General features: G+C 44.3%; 1 protein-coding gene and 1 non-coding gene across 3 annotated transcripts in view; one reads left to right on the top strand and one right to left on the bottom strand.

Moving 5' to 3' along the window:
• The window catches only part of ANKRD13A (ankyrin repeat domain 13A), a 33,344-nt gene that overhangs the window by 1,368 nt on the left and 11,723 nt on the right, over window positions 1–20,253 (top strand). For both annotated transcript variants that reach the window (XM_058691007.1, XM_058691008.1), the window contains exons 2-6: window positions 9,559–9,691; window positions 10,519–10,643; window positions 14,115–14,160; window positions 15,573–15,716; window positions 16,778–16,967. In XM_058691007.1, the coding sequence (XP_058546990.1) occupies window positions 9,559–9,691; window positions 10,519–10,643; window positions 14,115–14,160; window positions 15,573–15,716; window positions 16,778–16,967 (638 nt within the window). The remainder of the gene's footprint in view (window positions 1–9,558; window positions 9,692–10,518; window positions 10,644–14,114; window positions 14,161–15,572; window positions 15,717–16,777; window positions 16,968–20,253) is intronic.
• LOC131490657 (U7 small nuclear RNA) lies at window positions 16,212–16,273 on the bottom strand. The gene has a single exon (XR_009251171.1). It is a non-coding gene; the product is annotated as a U7 small nuclear RNA (small nuclear RNA).

Raw genomic sequence — 20,253 nt, 5'->3', positions numbered from 1 at the left:
GACTTCATTTTATCCAGTGTGTTGCTTAAAAAATCTGTTGAGCACCCACTGGAAGTCAAAAGTTGCTCTTTTTTCATTTAAACCCTGTGTCCAGACAGAATAAACTTTTATTGGAAGAGTCATTGGTCTTAATTAGATCATGCCCCCAGAGTAAATGACTCACCATTAGGTGTCCCGGTATACCTGGTGATTTAATTCCCTTTCTGTTACCGGATGTGGCCCAGAGGGAATCCTCCATCACTTTGCTCTCAGCTGAAAGTGTCTCACCTTGGACAGTTGAAAAATGACCCAGGCAATCCTGCTGTGTTTTTCATCTGCACTTCCTCAGTATTGGGGCTACCCCCAGTTTCTTGTGAAATAGTGAGATAAAGTACAAAGAAAGTCCTAGAACTAAGCTCCCTTTTGCTAGACAATTTCATCATCATCATTAAACCACATACTTTTTCAACACTGATTCCTGAAAACAGCAGGCTTTCTATTCATTGGAGATGAAGAAAAGAGTTTGAGTGCAGTGCAGTTTTTCTCTATAGAAAAACTTGTTTGATAAGAACACAGTCTCAGTTATAGTCTCAAATGTGTCAGGGGCGCCCGGGTGGCTCAGTTGGTTGAGCGTCTGACTTCGGCTCAGGTTCATGAGCTCGAGCCCTGCATTGGGCTCTGTGCTGGCCGCTCAGAGCTTGGAGCCTGCTTTGGATTCTGTGTCTCCCTCTCTCTGTGCCCTTCCCCCGCTCATGCTCTGTCTGTGTGTGTCTCTCTCTCTCAAAAATAAATAAATAAACAGTTAAAAAAATATGGCATAGTGGGGTGCCTGGGTGGCTTGGTCGGTTGGGCGTCCGACTTCGGCTCAGGTCATGATCTCACGGTCTGTGAGTTCGAGCCCCGCATCAGGCTCTGTGCTGACAGCTCAGAGCCTGGAGCCTGTTTCAGATTCTGTGTCTCCATCTCTCTCTGCTTCTCCCCAGTTCATGCTCTGTCTCTCTCTGTCTCAAAAATAAATAAAAGTTAAAAAAAAAAAATGTGGCATAGTTATCTCCTCATTCTGTAAGCTGTGTAAAAAAAAAAATGTCCATTGAAAGTTCTCTGTGCTTCTTCCCTTGAGAAATGTTAAGCACATTCGTGATGAGAGAATTATAATTTTGCAGCAGATTTTCCTGGAGTGTACTTGTACTGTCAAGGGAATCAAAGGAACAATACTCATTCTTGCTAATTATTTGGTTTTGCCTCTGTTACCGGTTATCACTGTAGACCATTTCCCAGTATACCAGTTTCCTCTGGATAAGAGGTAGTTAAGTGTATTCATAAAGAACATCTTCACCCTGAAAGCTTGACTGTCATGACCACATCATCTAATCTCAGTCCTGAAACTTGGCCACTGAAGGGGTCGAGATGGGGCTGGCTGGCTTCAAGGGTGTGTGTGCTACCTGTGGTCAGCAAGGGCCTGTGCTTGGTTTAATGCTCTGCTGTCACTGTCATGAAATTCCTCATTATTTTTTTTGGAAAAGGGAGCCTTGCATGTTCATTTTCTGCTAGGCCCTGCAAATTATGTAACCGGTTCAGGGTTAAGAAGTTGAACGTGGCCATCATTAAAATATGTGACAGGAGATACTTCGTTGCTTTCTTATTTGTCAAGATCTCTTGATGATGCAACAGCTTCCTACTTCTGGGACTTAAAGGCAGCTCTGTTAAATGCTGATTACGTTGTGAGCCTGGGCTAGTTATTCACCCTTGCTGGATTGTTTCATCTGTAAAAACAGGGAGAGTAGCACTGCAAGCCTACTCTTTTGCCAGGCACTGTGGCAAAGTGCATTATATGCACTTTTAGATTTGATTCTTACACCAAATCCCCTGGAGTGAATGCTATCACGATCCCCATTTTACAGATAAGGAGACCAGATGAGGTAGAGAGGCTCAGTTGCATGCTTAGCCAGTGGCTGCACCAGGGTGTGGACTCAGAAAGCTGGACTCTGCCCTAGTGCTGTATTCTTAACCCTTCCATTCTACTTTCCATAAAAGTACCTCCATTTCACAGTTGTGGACAATAAGGCAGAGAACAGATCGGAGAGTGCGGCCGCATAGTAAATGGGAGTAACCTCCTGTGTCATCATTGCTGCTGTGATTCTGTTTCTTTTCTGTATGCTCCAGTTTTTCTGCAAGGAACCTATACTGGCTGCATAATTAAAAACAAAAAGTTCCTGTCGCCCAGCAGTACAAGCAGCTGTTTCACTTGGCGTTTTGTTTGCCAGAAAGCCTCTGCTGGCCGGTCCTTCATTCCTTCCATCCCACGAGTGAGACTTGAAGCAGGCACACGGGTGGCTGTAAGAATTGTGTTTTGTTCTAAGAGCAGCAGCACAGAAAGAATCAAGTTCATCCAGAGGAAGAGGACAGGCACGTTTGTGAGTGTGTGTGAGTCAGCCCCCACCCCGAGGTCTTGCTGCAAGCTGGAGTGTGGAGTTTGCCAACTCTGCAGTAGTTTTAGGCTTTCCATGTTGGCTCAGCAGAAGCACTTCATTAAGTGCCTCTTAACGCATCGGCTCTGTGGTCTTTAATATTCAGTGGGGCCTTGAAGTTGTGCAGTGGAGATGATTTGTGTCATGGTTATGATGTTTGTCACTTAGGTAGAGAGGTCTGTTAAACATCTCCGGCCTTCTTACGGATGCTGGGAGAATGAGCGAACACTTAACAGGGACATATGTAAAGGTCAGCAATGTACCTTATATGTGTGGGGGGGCGAGGGGGGGGGACCCAGGACCCAGTAGGGTGGAGGGTGGCAGATGAGGCCCAACTCGAGGGCCAGCCCCCAGTTAGGAAGCCAGCAGGTGAAAGCCCACCACCATCAGGACAAGAGGAAGAGGATGTTCTAGGCAGCAGCAGTACTCAGAGCTGAACAGGGAGCCACCCCGGGGTTCTCGCCCCAGTCTACGGCAGGCCAAGTCGGGCACTGGGTGCACATTCAGGTTGGCGCCTGTTGGCTGGCATCCTGCCAGGAGCCAGGCATCCAAGACGAAGAGCTAGCCTGCTCTCGGGTGCTCTCCCGTGGCCCTGGGGGCTCAGGCTCACCGGAGGGAATTACACCCATGGGTACCATTTCCTGCCTGATTTGGGATGGGGGAGTCAGTGTGGGCCACAGCCGCAGAGGACCAGGGCAGTCTGAGATGCACAGGAATGAGGTTGGTTGACTCTTGAGAGAATGGAAGGCCAGTTAGCAGCCTCTTCCCGGAGGCCCTGCAAGAGGTCACAGTGAAAGTTTATGAAGCACTTGCTTCGTGCGAGGTGCTAGGTGCGGTGGGGAAGCCCAGAAGGTTTGAGAAATTCACCTGAGGCCAGTCAGGGCCTGGAAGCGGGCCTGTCATCTGGCTCTGCAGCCTACACTCAAAGCTTGGCCTCTTCCTGCCTCCGGAGGGCGGCAGGATGTAAACAAGGCTTGGAGCAAGCAAAGTTAGTGGGCTTAAATTAGCACATAGGAAGGAGATGTGCAGAACTCTCATTCCTCTTCCTCTTTGGGGGAACTGTTATAATTTAAAGAGGTGAGCATTTTTCATTTGGTACAGTTCATGATTGAAGAAAGCTAAAGGAAAAACCAAAGTGATCAGCTTCCAATGTGAATTCCAGTTTAATTCCAAAAGCTCTCGCCCACCGAGCTAATGTCGTTGGTTGGAGACCCTTATATCAACTGTAATGAAATTTGAACAGATCCCTGTTAGGGAGAAAGTTTCAGCTTATATGAAACTCCATATGTGGGTGTATGATAATAAGAGCTAATTCTTAGTGCTTCTACGGGGTTAAGTATTGTGCCTTAACTCTTGTAAGAACTCTGGAAGGTAGGTGTTTTTTATTCCCAGTTTACAAGGGAGCAAACTGAAGTCCAACCGAAATTAAGCAATTCGTTAAACAGTATATAGATAATAGGTAGTTGTATGTATTACATAAAGCACATACATACGTAGGATTTTTTTTTTACGTAGGTTTTTGTTTAAACATCTTTGTTGAGATATAATCACCCATTAAAGTGTATCATTCAGTGGTTTTTAGTATATTAGCTGAGTTGTGTCACCATCACCACTATCAAATTCCAGAACATCTTCATTACCCCAAAAAGAAACCCCATCCCCCTGAATCACTCCCGATTCCCCCTCAACTTCTTCAGCCCCAGGCGACCACGAATCTACTTGCTGCCTCTATAGATTGCCTGTTCTGGATGCTTCCTACAAATGGAATCATACAGTATGTGGCCTTTTGTGTCTGGCTTCTTTCATGTAGCACGTTTTGGAGGTTCATCCACGTGTGGTATTTATCAGTACTTCATTCTTTTCTATGGCCGAATAATATTCCATTGTCTGGGTGTACCACATTTTGTTTATCCATTTACCAGCTGATGGATATTTTTGTTCCCCCCTGCCACTATTTGGCTACATGAATAATGCCGCTATGCACATTTGTGTATAAATTTTCATATGAGTGTGTTTTTCTTTTTCTTGGGTAAATACGAGAGGAATTGTGGGGTCATATGGTCACTCTATGTTTGACTTTTTTTTTTTTTTAACCCACACTCGAGTTATTTTTTTTTTTAGTAAAATTTTTTTTTAATGTTTGTTTCTTTTTGAGAGAGAAAGAGAGATCAGGAGAGGGGCAGAGAGAGATGGAGGGGACACAGAATCTGAAGCAGGCTCCAGGGTCTGGAGCTGTCAGCGCAGAGCCCAACGCGGGGCTCGAATTCACGAGCCGCGAGATCATGACCTGAGCTGAAATTGGGTGATTAACCAGCTGAGCCACCCAGCCGCCCCTATATTTGACATTTTGAGGAACTGCCGATTGTTTTTCCAAATTGGCTGCACCCATTTTACATTCCCACCAGCAGTGTGTGAGGGTTCCAGCTGCTCCACGTTCATGTCAACACTTGCTAGTCTTCATGACTGCAGTCATCCTAGTGGGTGTGCAGTGCTACCTCACTACAGTTTTGATTGACATTCCCCTAGTGGTTAGTGAGATTGAATCTCTCTTCACGTACTTCTTTGCACTGGCATATCTTCTTTGAAGAAATGTCTATTCCGATTCTATTTTCATTTAAACATTGGGTTATTTTGTCTTTTTTATTCTGGAGACGTTAAGGTTCTTCATATATTCCGGATACTAGCCCCTTATCAGATAAATGACTTGAAACTATTTTTTTCCCATTCTGTGGAATGTTTTTTTGTTTGTTTTTTGTTTTTACCTTTTTTATGATATCATGTGAGGGTACAAAAGTGTTCAATTCTGGTGAAGTGCAGTTTGTCTGTATTTTCTTTGGTCTCTTATGCTTTTGGTTTTGTATCTGATTAGATTTTATCTGACCCAAGGTCACAAAGACGTACTCCTATTTTTCTTCTAAGAGTTCTGTTGTTTTAGCTCTTACATTTGGGTTTATGATCAACTTATTTTTTTTTAATTTAACTTTTTTAATCTTTATTTATTTTTGAGAAAGAGAGAGAGACAGAGCATGAGCTGGGGAGATACAGAGAGTGAGGGAGACACAGAATGTGAAGCAGGGTCCAGGCTCTGAGCTGTCAACACAAAGCCCCATGTAGGGCTTGAACTCATAAACTGCCAGATCAAGACCTGAGCTGAAGTTTGACACTTAACCAACTGAGCCACTCAGGCGCCCCTCAATTTATTTTTTTTTTAAGTTTATTTATTTTGAGAGAGAGAGAGAGAGAGAGAGTGAGCGAGCAAGCCAGCACCAGCCGGGGAGAGACAGAGAGAGAGGGAGAGAAAGAGAGTCCCAAGCAGCCTGTGTGCTCACGAACCGTGAGATCATGACCTGAGCTGAAGAGTCGGATGCTTAACTGCCTGAGCCAGCCAGGTGCCCTGGGCTTATGATCAGTTTAGAGCTTAGTCTTGTTTGGGCTGCTGTAACAAAATACCATAGACGGCATAGTTTATAAACAATGGAAATTAATTTCTTACAGTTCAGGAGGCTCTAAGTCCAAGAAAATGGTGCAGCAGATTAGGTGTGGTGGCTGGAGAGAGCTCTCTTCCTGGTTCCTAGCAGTAGCTTTCTCACCGTGTCCTCACATGGTGGGAGGGGGGCTGGCAAGCTCTCTGGGGTCTCTTTTGCTAAGACACTAATTCCACTCATGAGGGCCCCACCCTCATGACCTAAGCACCTCCCAGAGGCCCCACTTCTAATACCATCATCTTTGAAGGTTAGTATTTCAGAGCACATTCACATGCATCTACTGAGATGATAATGCGTTTTTTATTTTATCTTATCCTATTGATATGATATATTACACTAATCATCAGATGTTAGTCCACCTTTGCATTCAGGATAAATCTCACTTGGTCCTGGTGTTGAACAGCTCTTTTTATGTGTTGCTAAATTTGTTTTGCTAATATATTGTTGAGGATTTTGCATCTATGTTTGTAAGAGGTAGTGGGCTGTGGTTTTCTTTTTTTGTGATGCGTTTGTCGTCAGGATAATACTGGGCTCTTACAGTGAGGTGGGAAGTTTTCCTTTATCTTCCATTTTTTTGGAAGAGTTTGTGAAGAATTGATATTAATTCTTTGAATGTTTGGTAGAATCCACCAGTGAAGTGATCTGGGCCTGAGACTTTTTTTTCCTGAGAAGTTTAAAAATTACTGATTCAGTCACTTGTTAGAAATTGTTAAGATTGTCGGGGCGCCTGGGTGGCGCAGTCGGTTAAGCGTCCGACTTCAGCCAGGTCACGATCTCGCGGTCCGTGAGTTCGAGCCCCGCGTCAGGCTCTGGGCTGATGGCTCGGAGCCTGGAGCCTGTTTCCGATTCTGTGTCTCCCTCTCTCTCTGCCCCTCCCCCGTTCATGCTCTGTCTCTCTGTCCCAAAAATAAATAAAAACAAAAAAAAAAACCGTTGAGAAAAAAAAAAAAAGAAATTGTTAAGATTTTCTGTTTTTTCTTCAGTCAGTTTTGCCAGTTTGTATCTGTCTAGGAATATGTGCCTTTCATTTAAGTTCTGTTACTCAGTTGGCATACAGTTGTTCATAGTATTCCTTTTAAATATTTTGTGTTTCTGTAGAGTTGGTAGTGATATCCCCTCTTTCATTCCTCCTTTCAGTAACTGGAGTCTTTTCTCTTTCATTTCTTGGTCAAACTAGCTGAAAGTTTGTCAGTTTTGTTGATATTTACCAAGAACCAATTTTTGGTTTTGTTGATTTTTCTGTATTGATTTGCTATCCTGTTTTGCTAATTTCTACTTTAATCGTCCACTGTTTAAAAAAAAAAACAAAACTTCAAAGTTTATTTATTTTGAAGGAGAAAGAGAGCATGAGTCAGGGAGGGGCAGAGAAAGAGAGAGAGAGAGAGAGAGAGAGAGAGAGAGAGAGAGATTGATTGAGAGAGAGAGAATCTCAAGCAGGCTCCACACTGTCATTGCAGAGCCAGGCACGAGGCTCGAACCCACGAACCGTAGGTTCGTGACCTGAGCTGAAATCAAGAGTTGGATGCTTCATTGACTGAGCCCACCCAGGTGCCCCTGGCACAGTCATCCACTGTTTTTCATAATAGTCACCATAATGTAGTATTCTTCTTTCCTTCTCTCCTTTCAAAGGAGAAAGAGACACATGAGGCCCTTCAGAGCTACAATTAGCAAAATACAATGTGCTGCTGTCCATCTCATACATATGGTTTTACCTGTGGTTCAAAATAGGAAAGAGCCAACAACTTAGTGTATTTGGCTTTGATTTTACATATCATATCTAGTGGTTGCCCAGGAGCTTGGGTGTCAGTCCTTAGTCTGAGATGTTAGTTTTGTCCTGGGGTGTGAACTGCATTAGGTAGAATTTCCCCGTTTCTGTGATAAATATTGTTAAGCATTTCCTGTATGTCAGGCTGTGTCCTAAACCCAACACCTTTCCTGTAGACTGAACTTGTTCGGTGAGAAAACAGTCTATATAACAGATGTGTAAGGAAATAATGAATTTGCTAATTATTTCTTTCCTGCTAAACTTCAACTCAGTTAAAAGTCTTAGCTGTATTACTTTTTTAAAAACAATGATTTACTGCAGAGTAGAGACTAGGGTGGTGGAGGAAGCTAAGAAATATGAGACTTGGATCTGGCCCTTTGGAATTCTCAGTCTTTGGTGAGATAGACAAGCCATACCCTTGGGAAAAGCCAGGGAATCCTGGGAGGTGCCCTGGGCCCCATGCCAGGAGATGTGTTGGTATTCCAGTGCCTGAGAGAACACTGAGGCCTGGGATTGGTCCAGGAGGACGTGTGTTCACTCAGCAGAATGCCTTCCGCCACTGCTGTTATTCCTCGATAACAGTTCCTGTCTTCACTGCAGAGTGGCCATGATGCAATTAGCAAAGCAGGGAAGTTCAGTAGCTGGTGGACAGCAGTTGCCTCGTTCTGTTTGCCCTCCTCCCCTATGGCCAGTACGTGGCATGTTCTGGGTATCTGTGGAGGCTGCGTAGCAACTGGCATCTCAAATCAAGAGAAAGCACTTCTAAGAAGTAGATGGCACTTTTATATCCCAAAAGTCCCATGGCAGTTTACTGTGTCCTTGGAAGAACGTTCAGTGTCATCTTTGGAAGGCAGCATTCAGCGTTCAGACTGAGCTCTCGCCAGAGAAACTGCCACTTGGCTCTGGCCACCCAACGCAGGTGGCAGAGGGCAGGCCGGAATAGGCATAAAGAGCGAAAGCCAAACCGCTGTGTCTGGCACGGGGAAGTAAACCTTCAAGGGGAAATGGACCAAAACGGCATGTGCTTGTTCTCACATTTACCTATAAATATGTCCACATACACGCCTGGCAGGTCATGTGTCACAGGACCCGTGGATGGTGCTGCTACGTTAGGGCGCTTGGAAATCCGTTCAGAGTAATGAGAGTGGCGTTTTGATGGGAACCCAGCTAGAGAATGTAATTTTATTCTGACCCAAATTATCTTCCGAACTTTCAGTTTTGCTTGAAGTCCTACACTTCCTGTTCTAGACCTGAGTGCTGACATATGCTTGAGAAATCCCCCATGTTCTGTGTCAGAGGGTGGCTGCATTTCATGAAAGCTCCTAGCTTTTACTTAGTCTTACTTTGAGTGCCGTTGAGAGCAAAAGATGTGTTTCATTATCTGAGGCTTATAGCCAACGTTTATTTATTAGGCATTTAACTTTATAGAAAGATGAACTCAGTAGTTATCATCTTTATTTACAGCCAAATTAATATTTCAACCACGCCCATGTGCAAGCATTCATTTTCCTACATATTTCTGTAGTTAATGTGTAAATTCTATTTTCTATTTTTATACTAAATTAAAAATTTTTTAAGCTTATTTATTTATTTTGAGAGAGAGCGTGAGCAGGAGGGGCAGAGAGAGGGGGAGAGAGAATCCCAAGCAGGCTCTGCACTGCCAGCTCAGAGTCTGACCTGGGACTTGAACTCACGAACCGTGAGATCATGACCTGAGCTGAAATCAAGAGTTGGACACTTAACTGACCGAGCCACCCAGGCGCCCCGATTTTTATACTAAATTTTATCTCTTAAACACATTTCCATGTTTTGATATAATATACAGTATACGATCCTGTAAACACTAGTGTTTACTTCACAGAATGTGGAGGCTCTGGATCCACGAGGTCGAACCTTACTGCACCTTGCTGTTTCTCTGGGACATTTGGAATCTGCTAGAGTCTTGCTCCGACATAAAGCAGATGTTACAAAAGAAAATCGTGAGGGATGGACAGGCAAGTATACTTTTAAAATCAAATTGAAAACCTTTTGTTTTGTTTTCATCTGAAACCAAACTGAATAAAGGCCAGTCCCAATTATAGTTGTCCTCAGGTTATCTTTACCTTAAGACTCTTTCTCTCTTGGGACCAGGGACTGGGGTGAGTTGATGAGGGCCTTGGAGGCTTGCTGGCTGGCCTGCAGCACGATGGTCAGTATTGTGTCTTGGGCCAGAAGCCCTCAGTAGAGGGTGATTCCTATCCAGAAAGCAGCTCTGAGTACAAACCCTTGTACCATACACGAGTATGGAGGCCGGACTCCCTCTGAGGAATGTGATGTTAACTCCAGTGAATCTGTCAGCATAGGCAAAATCAAAAACAAATTATGGCTAAAAGTAGCCTTTTCCAGTGAAACCCTGGCATTTCACTTGACTGCAAGCTATCTATCATACTGTCGGTCAGAGTGATTTTATGTTGGCTGAACAAGGAGATGCATAAGCCCTACCTGCCCGATCCCCACTTGACCACAGTTGTGCGATCACACAGATAAAGCCAGCTCAGCTCTCTGAAGACACGCAGGATTTCAGAACCAGTGGGAAGAAAGGGGGTGTGGGGGGAGGATCGAAGTTGGTTTGATCAAGAGGCTACGAGTGCCGTATTTTCTTTTCACTGTTAAGAGCTAGCTTTAAGCAGCCATGGTCATAAAAGTGAGGTGGGACTGTAGCCTCTGTGTCTCTGAAGAAAATGTTAGTCTTTGATCTATAGATTCTTTTCAGACTGGCTGAGGAATTTGTCAGAGAGCATGAGACTACTGGGCGATGACGTTTCACTATTTTGGTTTCCAGTTTTACACGAGGCTGTGAGCACTGGTGACCCCGAGATGGTGTGCGCCGTTCTGCAGCACCGGGACTACCACAACACGTCCATGGCCCTGGAAGGGGTGCCTGAGCTGCTCCAGAAGATTCTCGAGGTATCCATAAAAATCTGACGATGCCATAATGTGGGTCAATTGCTGACAGCATAGCCGGAGACACAATTGGACATCCACGTGTACCTTCATGAGAGTTTTTGAGTCATAAACATGCTCTGTTTAATACCAAATAGTATTGTTGCTTATCTACTAAATGTATGAGGTCTTTCACAAATTACGTTTCTGGGTCACTAGACCTACCCTTTTAAGTGCTACTTAAACATGATAGCTTAAGACAAATATACATCAACTAATTTGTCTGGGTGCTCGTCTTCTTAACAGTGGCCTTCTGAGCACAGGTCATCTTGAGGAAATTGTGATGAGCATTGGTTACTGTACCGGGGTTTCCAGGGCCCGTGAGCTCCGATGTCTGTGTGCACCTTCTCCTTGCCACACCTGTTGACTCCAGCCATTAGCATTTTTTGACTTCAAATCTGTTGGCTTCATTTGTTGACAGCCCAGTGGCTTTTGGCCAGTAATGACAGTTATCTGTGAATTAAGGTTTATGGGCTCTGTGATGCTCGAGGGTCATTTTTATAGCAGTTTGCCTGCAGGCTCATCGACCATTTTGCATGACGGCTGCCATTTTTCAGACAGTCTTTGTTACCTGCAGCAACGTTCTTAGGAGTCAGTTGTGCAATATTCTCAGGGCAACAGGAGACAAGAAAGGACCTGTGCCTCAATCTTCCTGTCATTTATTCTCCATTTAAGCACATGAGTGAGCTTCCCAAAATATCTCCAAAGATATTTGCCAGATAAGTCCGCTGCACAGCTTTAGTCAATGTATTTCTTGAGAAAAATTAACAGCTCTGTTGAGGAAAGGAACAGTTTTGCAATGAGTAAGCCAGTCACTGCCCGTTATCCGAGCACTCTTTTTTTTTTTTAATTTTAATTTAAATGTTTTTAAATTTACATCCAAATTAGTTAGCATATACTCCAACAATGATTTCCGGAGTAAATTCCTTAATGCCCCTTACCCGTTTAGCCCATCCCCCTTCCCACAACCCCTCCAGGAACCCTCAGTTTGTTCTCCATATTTATGAGTCTCTTCTGTTGTGTCCCCCTCCCTGTTTTTATATTATTTTTGTTTCCTTTCCCTTATGTTCCCCTGTTTTGTCTTTTAAAGTCCTCATATGAGTGAAGTCATATGATTTTTGTCTTTCTCTGACTGACTAATTTCACTTAGCATAATACCCTCCAGTTCCATCCATGTAGTTGCAAATGGCAAGATATCATTCTTTTTGATTGCCGAGTAATACTCCATTGTGTGTGTGTGTATATATATATATATATATATATATATATATATATATATATATATATACACCACATCTTCTTTATCCATTCATCCATTGATGGACATTTGGGCTCTTTGCATACTTTGGCTATTGTTGATAGTGCTGCTATAAACATGGGGGTGCACGTGCCCCTTTGAAACAGCACACCTGTATCCCTTGGATAAATACATAGTAGTGCAATTGCTGGGTTGTAGGGTAGTTCTATTTTTAGTTTTTTGAGGAACCTCCACACTGTTTTCCACAGTGGCTGCACCAGTTTGCATTCCCACCAGTTCGCAGTGCAAAAGAGATCCTCTTTCTCTGCATCCCCACCAACATCTGTTGTTGCCTGAGTTGTTAATGTTAGCCATTCTGAGAGGTGTGAGGTGGTATCTCATTGTGGTTTTGATTTGTATTTCCCTGATGATGAGTGATGTTGAGCATTTTTTCATGTGTCAGCTGGGCCATCTGGATGTCTTCTTTGGAGAAGTGTCTATTCATGTCTTTTGCCCATTTCTTCACTGGATTATTTGTTTTTTGGGTGTTGAGTTTGATTAGTTCTCTATAGATTTTGGATACTAACCCTTTGTCTGATATGTTGTTTGCAAATATCTTCTCCCATTCTGTTGGTTGCCTTTTAGTTTTGCTGATTGTTTCCTTTGCTGTGAGCACTCTTTTTTAAAGACATATTTGTATGACACTCAAGCAAAAGCATTCCTAGAGATACTCCTTCTTCATGGGCTGCATGAATCCTTCCATGAAATACGAAATGGTTGTATGCATTGTTTTTAAACAGTTGTGTCTGGTGTGCAAAGACCAAGTGGGTTTATTGTTTTCTTATCTAACGTACCGGAGGAGGAACTAAAAACACATCTGCCCACTCAGCAAAACAGCAAATGACTTAATGTGGACTCACCCTCTTTTAAAAAATTCAGTGTAAAGGACTTTCTTTTCTTACCTGTATTGATCCATAGCAGTAAACTGCATTGTACTGTGCTCTCTGCTTGAAGATGTAGACAGCCTGTGAATGACCTGTGTGCTCAGTGGCATGAGATGCTGTGGTTGACATTTTGTCTTTCAACAGTCTCCTTAAAACAAGCCCACCTTTTCTTGTGTGCTGCCCCTCAGAGGGCCTTTGCCCATCACTGGAATTCTGGTTTTACTCTAGGCTAGATCCTTGCCCTTCCTGTCCTGTCCTGTAAAAACTGTGACAAACCACGGGGGTGGGAAGGAACAGAGCAACATCTGGGATTTCTAGCATTTCTCTTCTTGGATGGTAACTGCTGGACTTCTTAAGATCTCTCCAAGAACCTTCTGTAAAAATTCCTGGCAGGTCAGGGGCGCCTGGGTGGCTCAGTTGGTTGAGCATCCGACTTTGGCTCAGGTCATGATCTCATTGGTGGGTTCGAGCCCCACATCGGGCTCTGTGCTGACCGAACCTGCTTTGGATTCTCTGTCTTCCTTTCTCTCTCCTCCTCCCCACCCCCAACCCCCAACCCCCAACCCCCTAACCCCCTAACCCCCTATGTGTGCACACTCTTTCTATGTCAAAAATAAATAAACATTAAAAGAAAATTACAGAATTCATGGTAGGTCAGAAAGTCATCCTAAAACAGGGCTGCTCTGGTGGTGTAAAATTTTATAAAGCCAAGTACTAAAAGTTTAAGAGGAAAATGAGGGCAGAATTCTCTTAACTGGAGGGAAAATCAATTTCCTGGGGAAGTGATGCCTGGCAGCCTCTTCTGGTTTCGAGGTCCAGTGAATATGAAGCACTTGCCAGCACACAAACTTTTACAGTCAAGTTCCCTGTAGAATAGACGGACTTGACATTCCTTTCTCGCTGCCCAGGACAGTCTGTTACCCACACTGCATGGCAGTGCGTAAGCCCATCTTCCAGGCTCATCTTTCTGCTACTGTTAGGAACCAGACTGTCCTAAATCAGATTTGATTTTATCCCCCTCTAACCTTGTTGCCTTCAGTTAACTTTATTGACTGTCTAGACATACTTTATATCGAGGTAAAATATCAGCCTGCGTATAAAATAAGCACTTATTTTTGACGGGTTTGCATTTTATGTTTCTTCTTATTTTCTCTGTTCTCTCCTCCTCCCCCTCTAAAACCTCATTAACCCTTACCATGTTTGCATTTAGTTTATAGCGCCAAGGGTCATTTACTTTAAACCTTTGTCCTTCAGGCTCCGGATTTCTATGTGCAGATGAAATGGGAATTCACCAGCTGGGGTGAGTGGCTCTGGGCTTAAAATTTATTTGTTTCCAGATGTATTGACCCTGAATAGAAGTTTATTTTTCCTTTCTAAGATTTTAATATGTATATATTTTTAAGTCTAAGAAACGCATAGTAAAAAAATAAAGAAAAACCGTCTCCTATAGTCTCACTTAAGCACAACTTAAGCTGTTAATGCTTTGGATGTTTTCCTTCTTGTTTTTGCCCCTACGCACAGAGATTTTTCTCCCAAGTATCTGTAAATATAATATAGAGACAGTTTTTTCTCCACTTTTTGTCACTTAATAGGAGACACTTGTCCATATTATTAGTTTTTTAAGATGTCAGTTTAAATGGCTACAATTTTAGTAAGAAGATTTACCGTAATTTATTACTCATTTCCTAATGTGGTTCAACTTGCTTCTTTTATTTTTTTTTTTTCTTTTTTTTTTTAAATTTTTTTTCCACGTTTTTTTAATTTATTTTTGGGACAGAGAGAGACAGAGCATGAACGGGGGAGGGACAGAGAGAGAGGGAGACACAGAATCGGAAACAGGCTCCAGGCTCTGAGCCATCAGCCCAGAGCCTGACGCGGGGCTCGAACTCATGGACCGTGAGATCGTGACCTGGCTGAAGTCGGACGCTTAACCGACTGCGCCACCCAGGCGCCCCCAACTTGCTTCTTTTAAACTTGTTATTAGAAAGAAGAGGAGGAGATGGATGTTGGAATAGCTTGATTTTTCACAAAGTGGATGTATTGCTCCAAAATCTTATGTAAGGCAAAGTGACTGACAGTAATTTTCATAGATGTTCCACTTTTATTCCTTGTAGATCAGTTAATAACAGCTCCTAACTCCCAGGCTGCCAGCCATTTCACTCTGACTTCCCTTCCAGGCAAGAAGTCACATTCATAATGAAACATTTAAATGAAGTAAAAAAGTATGGGAAAGAAGAGAACTTCAGGTTCTTCTGGAAAACTTACAAGTGCTTCTCTCATGCAAATATCTGCATTTTTCAGATATTTTAGGCTTGATATTTTGAGGGGCGGATATGCCAGTGTGTTAGGGCACAGCGACGTGGTAAGAGCAGCATATGTGAGCAAGAAGGCCAGATGGACACATTCGGTAGCCCTGATGATGGTCAAAAAGACAGGTCCGTGTTGGGATCAGGGATGTCCTTGGGAAATTCATGTGTCTGGACAAAGACACATCTGCACCTCCATAAAGAGCTACAGAACAAAAGGTCCATTTTTAGTTTTGAAAAGTGGCTTCCCTATTGTAAGTGGGGGAGCCACACCCAGTTCTGAGGGTCACGGTCATGCGTGCCGCTCCTGTCTTTTTATTATTAAAGCTGGAATCCTGATTCCTTGGGCCTGTGTGCTCTGCTTGGCCCTCGAGTTTTTCCTCAGTAGTACACTTCTCTTCTCCAGTGCCCTTGGTTTCCAGAATATGCCCGAATGATGTCTGTCGCATTTGGAAAAGTGGTGCCAAACTGCGTGTGGATATCACGTTGCTGGGATTTGAGAACATGAGCTGGATAAGAGGGAGGCGCAGTTTCATATTTAAGGGAGAAGGTGAGTGATTCTATTCAGTTTTCATAATCACTGTTCACACTAAGTGACAGAGTGATTTTTAATTTTTTTTTTGTTTATTTACTTTTTGAGAGAGAGAGAGAAACAGAGCTTGAGCAGGGGAGGGGCAGAGAAAGGGAGAGAGGGAGACACAGAATCCAAAGCAGGCTCCAGGCTCTTAGCTGTCAGCACAGAGCCAGACACGGGGCTCAAACCCACAAACCGTGGGATCATGACCTGAGCTGAAGTCAGACGCTTAACTGACTGAGCTACCCAGGCACCCCGACAAGAGTGATTTTTAACCATCAAAATGTGTTTGCATTCCTGTACCTTATCTGATACTGTCTGGGGCATGTGTTTTATGTTTTTTGTTTTTGTTGGTTATTCTTGTTAATTATTCAACTCTCAATTCCTCTATTTCTTTTTTGGATAGTTCTCTCTCTCTCTGTTTCTCTGGGGTTTTTTTTGTTTGTTTGTTTGTTTGTTTGTTTGTTTTTAAGGGGTCTTCTGGTAAGGACCGGAAAGCCTGCTAGACAAATTCTAAAGGAGCTGTAACACTTTGGATAGTTCTGTTCATTCTCTAGCCCCTATCATTACCACCAAACACTGTCACCATTTGGAATGTCCCACATTCCTGAGCCCAGAATTTGAGACTCTGTCTTGTATCTCTTTATATCCCCTCTGTAAGAAGGCATGATCCTCCTATCAGAGGGTGAGAAAAGTGGCATTGTCAGCCCAATGTTGTGCATAAATGATTTATGTTAATTGTGTAAATGGTATATTTTAAAAAGTACACAGATGTATTGCTAACAAATAATGCATATTGTTGTAAATGTCTGCAACTTTGGGGAAGACGGCCCCGAGCCTCCTGTGGGTTGTGGCAAACTGGCCGGATAATCCCCACGTAAGTAGGTGGTCAGTAATCATAGTATTCAGGTTTTATCTGGTAGGTGGCCCTTGGTGGGGGGCAAATGTGAAAGACAATGCATTTTAACTTTTGAGGCTTCCTTGTTTTTGCATCTTGCTGGCATGGCCCTTAGTTACGCTCTTGTTTCCATTAACAGACAACCGGGCGGAGCTGATGGAAGTCAACCATGATGACAGGGTGGTCACCACCGAGCACTTTGACCTGTCCCAAGAAATGGAGCGCCTCACCCTGGACTTGATGAAGCCAAAAAGTAGGGAAGTTGAGAGACGGCTCACGAGCCCAGTCATTAACACCAGCCTCGATACTAAAAATATTGCTTTTGAAAGGTACGCATTTAGGTTCTGCATTTTAATGTCTGATCCCTTTACTGCCATCTTTGGTGGCATGTAGATATGAATTGGAAATTATGGGTGGATTGGGATTTCTCTAATACGGCATAATAAGCGCTAGTGGATTTTCAAGTTGCTCTCTGTTCTAACCAAAAAGAAGCCATAGCTGACATCCTCTTTCATAGATCATTTTATAGACATTAACGTTGGTTAAGTCTTGGAGAAACATCTTCATGCTCTTTTATGGGCCCTTTCTAATGGATTTTACTTGAATTTTATTTTTGTTTTGGTGTTTGGGGACCCACAAGACCCCCTAGTCCCAGACCATGGAGCTTTGCGAGTTTCTGGAAGCTAGAATTGACCCAGTATTGATTGTGGTTGTACTGATACTAGTCAGATCCACTCTTACCATATAGTTAAATGTGGTTCTCTTCCCCTGTGAGGCCTAATAGTTTAGAGCCAAGAGTCTGGAGGGATTGCAGTTCTATTCCAGACTCCACCAGAAGAAGCTTCTGGAGAGGTTTGTGCCTTGGTTCACCTGGATGAGAACACTGTCTCTGGTCATCTGCCTCTGAGCCCTGCAGAGGCATGAAGAGGTTCGGAATGTAAGGCAAGCGGAAGCTGTCAGAGCTGTTAGCCTGAGTGATTTCCCCACAGAACGCACTGAGCTGAGGGAATCTGTAAGAGCCCTGAGTGTTTGCCTAGGATGTCACATCCAGCTCTCTGTAAACCAAAGCAGCATAACCTGAGCTAACGTGGACACACATTATCCTGGATCTAGGCTTTCTTTACTCTTAATGGATATACTAACTCTCCTCTTTTTTTTACTTTTTCTTTTCTTCTTTGTTTCCATAAAATATATTAGACAAACTTTTCTGTTGAGTCAAACATAAGACTCAAGTGCCCTTTTTCTTCTGATTTAGATGGAGCTGTGGAATTAGGGCATCTGTTAGCAGTAGAAGAGAAAGCCAAATGCCAGCCCACATGGTGTCCCAGTACTGCTGCTGTGTTGGCAGCGGTAGCCCTGGGAGGCAGGCTCAGTCCCCCATCACCAGTCTCCTGGCACCCCAGCCTTGCCAGGTGACGGCTGTCTGTCAGGAATGGGCCGTGGCTTTACCTGGTAGCATCTCGGGAAGACTCCTTCAGGCTTCGGCACACATCTCTGTAGACAGGAAGGGCCCCTGCAGCAAAGGGCTCTGTTCGTAAAGCTGGGAAACAGCGGGCCCTGTCCTCAGTGCCACGGCCCGGCTGCGGAGGTGGAAGTTGGAAGGACTGAATGCCATTGGCAGGGCTGCTAAGTAACCATGTGGCTTTGGGGAGGTGGCTCTGTCTCTCCACGTTTCTGCTTCCTTACCTGAAAGAAAGAAAGGAGTGAATCTCGGGATGACGTTGCTAAAGCCCCCACGACTCTACGATGCCATGAGGAGAGCCGCCGTTCCCTCTGGGTCATCGGCAGAGTTGCTAGAGTCACTGTTCTGACATGTAACTTACAAAGCGTGTGGCGATTACTGGCGGCTACCCCACGGAGGGCAAATGGGAAACGGTGGCACTTCCCATTTTTACTGAGGGCTGAGGCACCTCTGGGATTTGTATGGTCACTAGTTCTTCAGACGGTTCAGGTTAACCTCCTTTGGCAACTGACAGTGGGTCTCTGAGAGAGGATTTCTGGAAAACAGCTGCTTTTTTTCTGTGGTGCTCAGAACTCAGTATATGCAGTCAGTGAGCTGCTTATGCATCGAGCAAGGGTTTGAGCCACTTGAGTGTGAGATTTGCTGGTAGAGAAAGTGCACACCTCCTTACTGGAGGTGGGAGCATGCGTTTGATTGACTTCGGAAGGTGTGCTCTCTTAGGAGAGTCGTTTTCATCCATTTCTTTCTTCTGATCTGTTGCTGAGAGCTTGATGCTTGCTTCCTGCATGAGTTTTTGGCCTGCCAGTATGTCCCCTCTGGCTGCAGTCTGGGTTTTTCTCTTCTCTGAAAGAGTATGCTCTGGCAACCTAAAACAGAACATTCTCTGCTGCCCTCAGAGCCTCTCTCTGAATTGCATAGCAGCCTCCAAGCCACAGGGCTTGCTCAGCGGCTTTTGGTGTGGCAGCCTCAGCGGAGAAGGGCAAAGGTAAAAATGCAGAGGGGGAGCTGGGTCTTGCCCTGTCATCTTCAGATGCCTCTGTGCCTAAAGTTAATCAAGGGTTGAGGAGTTATTAGAATTTTGGGCTTAAAATAGGATGCCGAATTTAATAACCAAGCTGTCAGCATGGGGATGGAAAGGGAGGCACAGCAGCCAGGATTGCCAGTTGAGCGGATGCAAAGGAGTGAGCAGCCTAGTGGTCTCCAGGGAGAGGGGGTGGCTCCGTCTCCCCAGCATGCTCACGGGATGAAGTGGGGCAGATGGAGTCATCCTTTGGTACCTCGGCAGACCGTGTGCCAGAAAGCAGTCCTTTCCCAGGCCAGAATATCAAGTGACTAGGTGAAAGGCAAGGAACCGAGGACTGACTTTGTTAACTATAAAAGGACGATCTTGATTTTCAATTATCGAAGCCTAAGAGGGGACTCTGGTTTGTTAATCAGTGTAGACCCTGCCCCCCGCCCCTAGGATTGCGGTTTTGTTTCTGAAGTGTAAAGTGGAGATAGCTAGCATTTGGTGTAATCCCTTTGGGGTTTCCCTCTCTCCCTCCGTGGGTCATGCTGCACTAATTGTGGACAACTACTTGGAAAATTAAAGCCCTGGTCCTTCCTTTCTCTGATGAGCTGTAACATACACATAAAACTCTGTATGCCCTGTCTGGACTAATGAAACTGGAAACACGAGACGCAAATTACACGGATCTTTGTGAGCTGGCTAATCTGCTGGCTCCCGGAGCTTCCTGCGTGATGTCCCCACTTTCCTCTGGGGTCAGGGTGGAAGGCAGGCAGTTGTCCTACGCAGGGCCAAGTGCAGCAGTCACAGTGGAGCTAGGATGTGATGTCCTAGACAAAAGGGCAGACCAGGCTTTTCAGGGCTTCCCTGTGAGTGGTAGTATTTCCCAGGACGCGCTGCTTTGAAAAAGAACCAGAACCTCTTGGCTGCTCTTGGTTCCTAAATGCATTTTTCCCCAGGAGTATGTTGAGTCGAATAACTGGGTTTTCAGGCACTTTAGCAGTGCTGTCGTTGCTGCTGGGATGCTAGGCTACTTTAATAGCAGTCCTACAGACCTGGAGTCATTGGGCTGGAAAACTGCTTTCAACATCCTTTCCCCTGCTGCACCAAACCTGGTAAAACGTGTGACTCCCAAGCCATTTTGCAG

The sequence above is a fragment of the Neofelis nebulosa genome, chromosome 11 (genome assembly GCF_028018385.1).
Source record: "Neofelis nebulosa isolate mNeoNeb1 chromosome 11, mNeoNeb1.pri, whole genome shotgun sequence".
NCBI lineage: Eukaryota > Metazoa > Chordata > Mammalia > Carnivora > Felidae > Neofelis > Neofelis nebulosa.
Note: the sequence above shows the minus strand (reverse complement) of the source record. Positions and strands in the feature narration are given on the sequence as shown.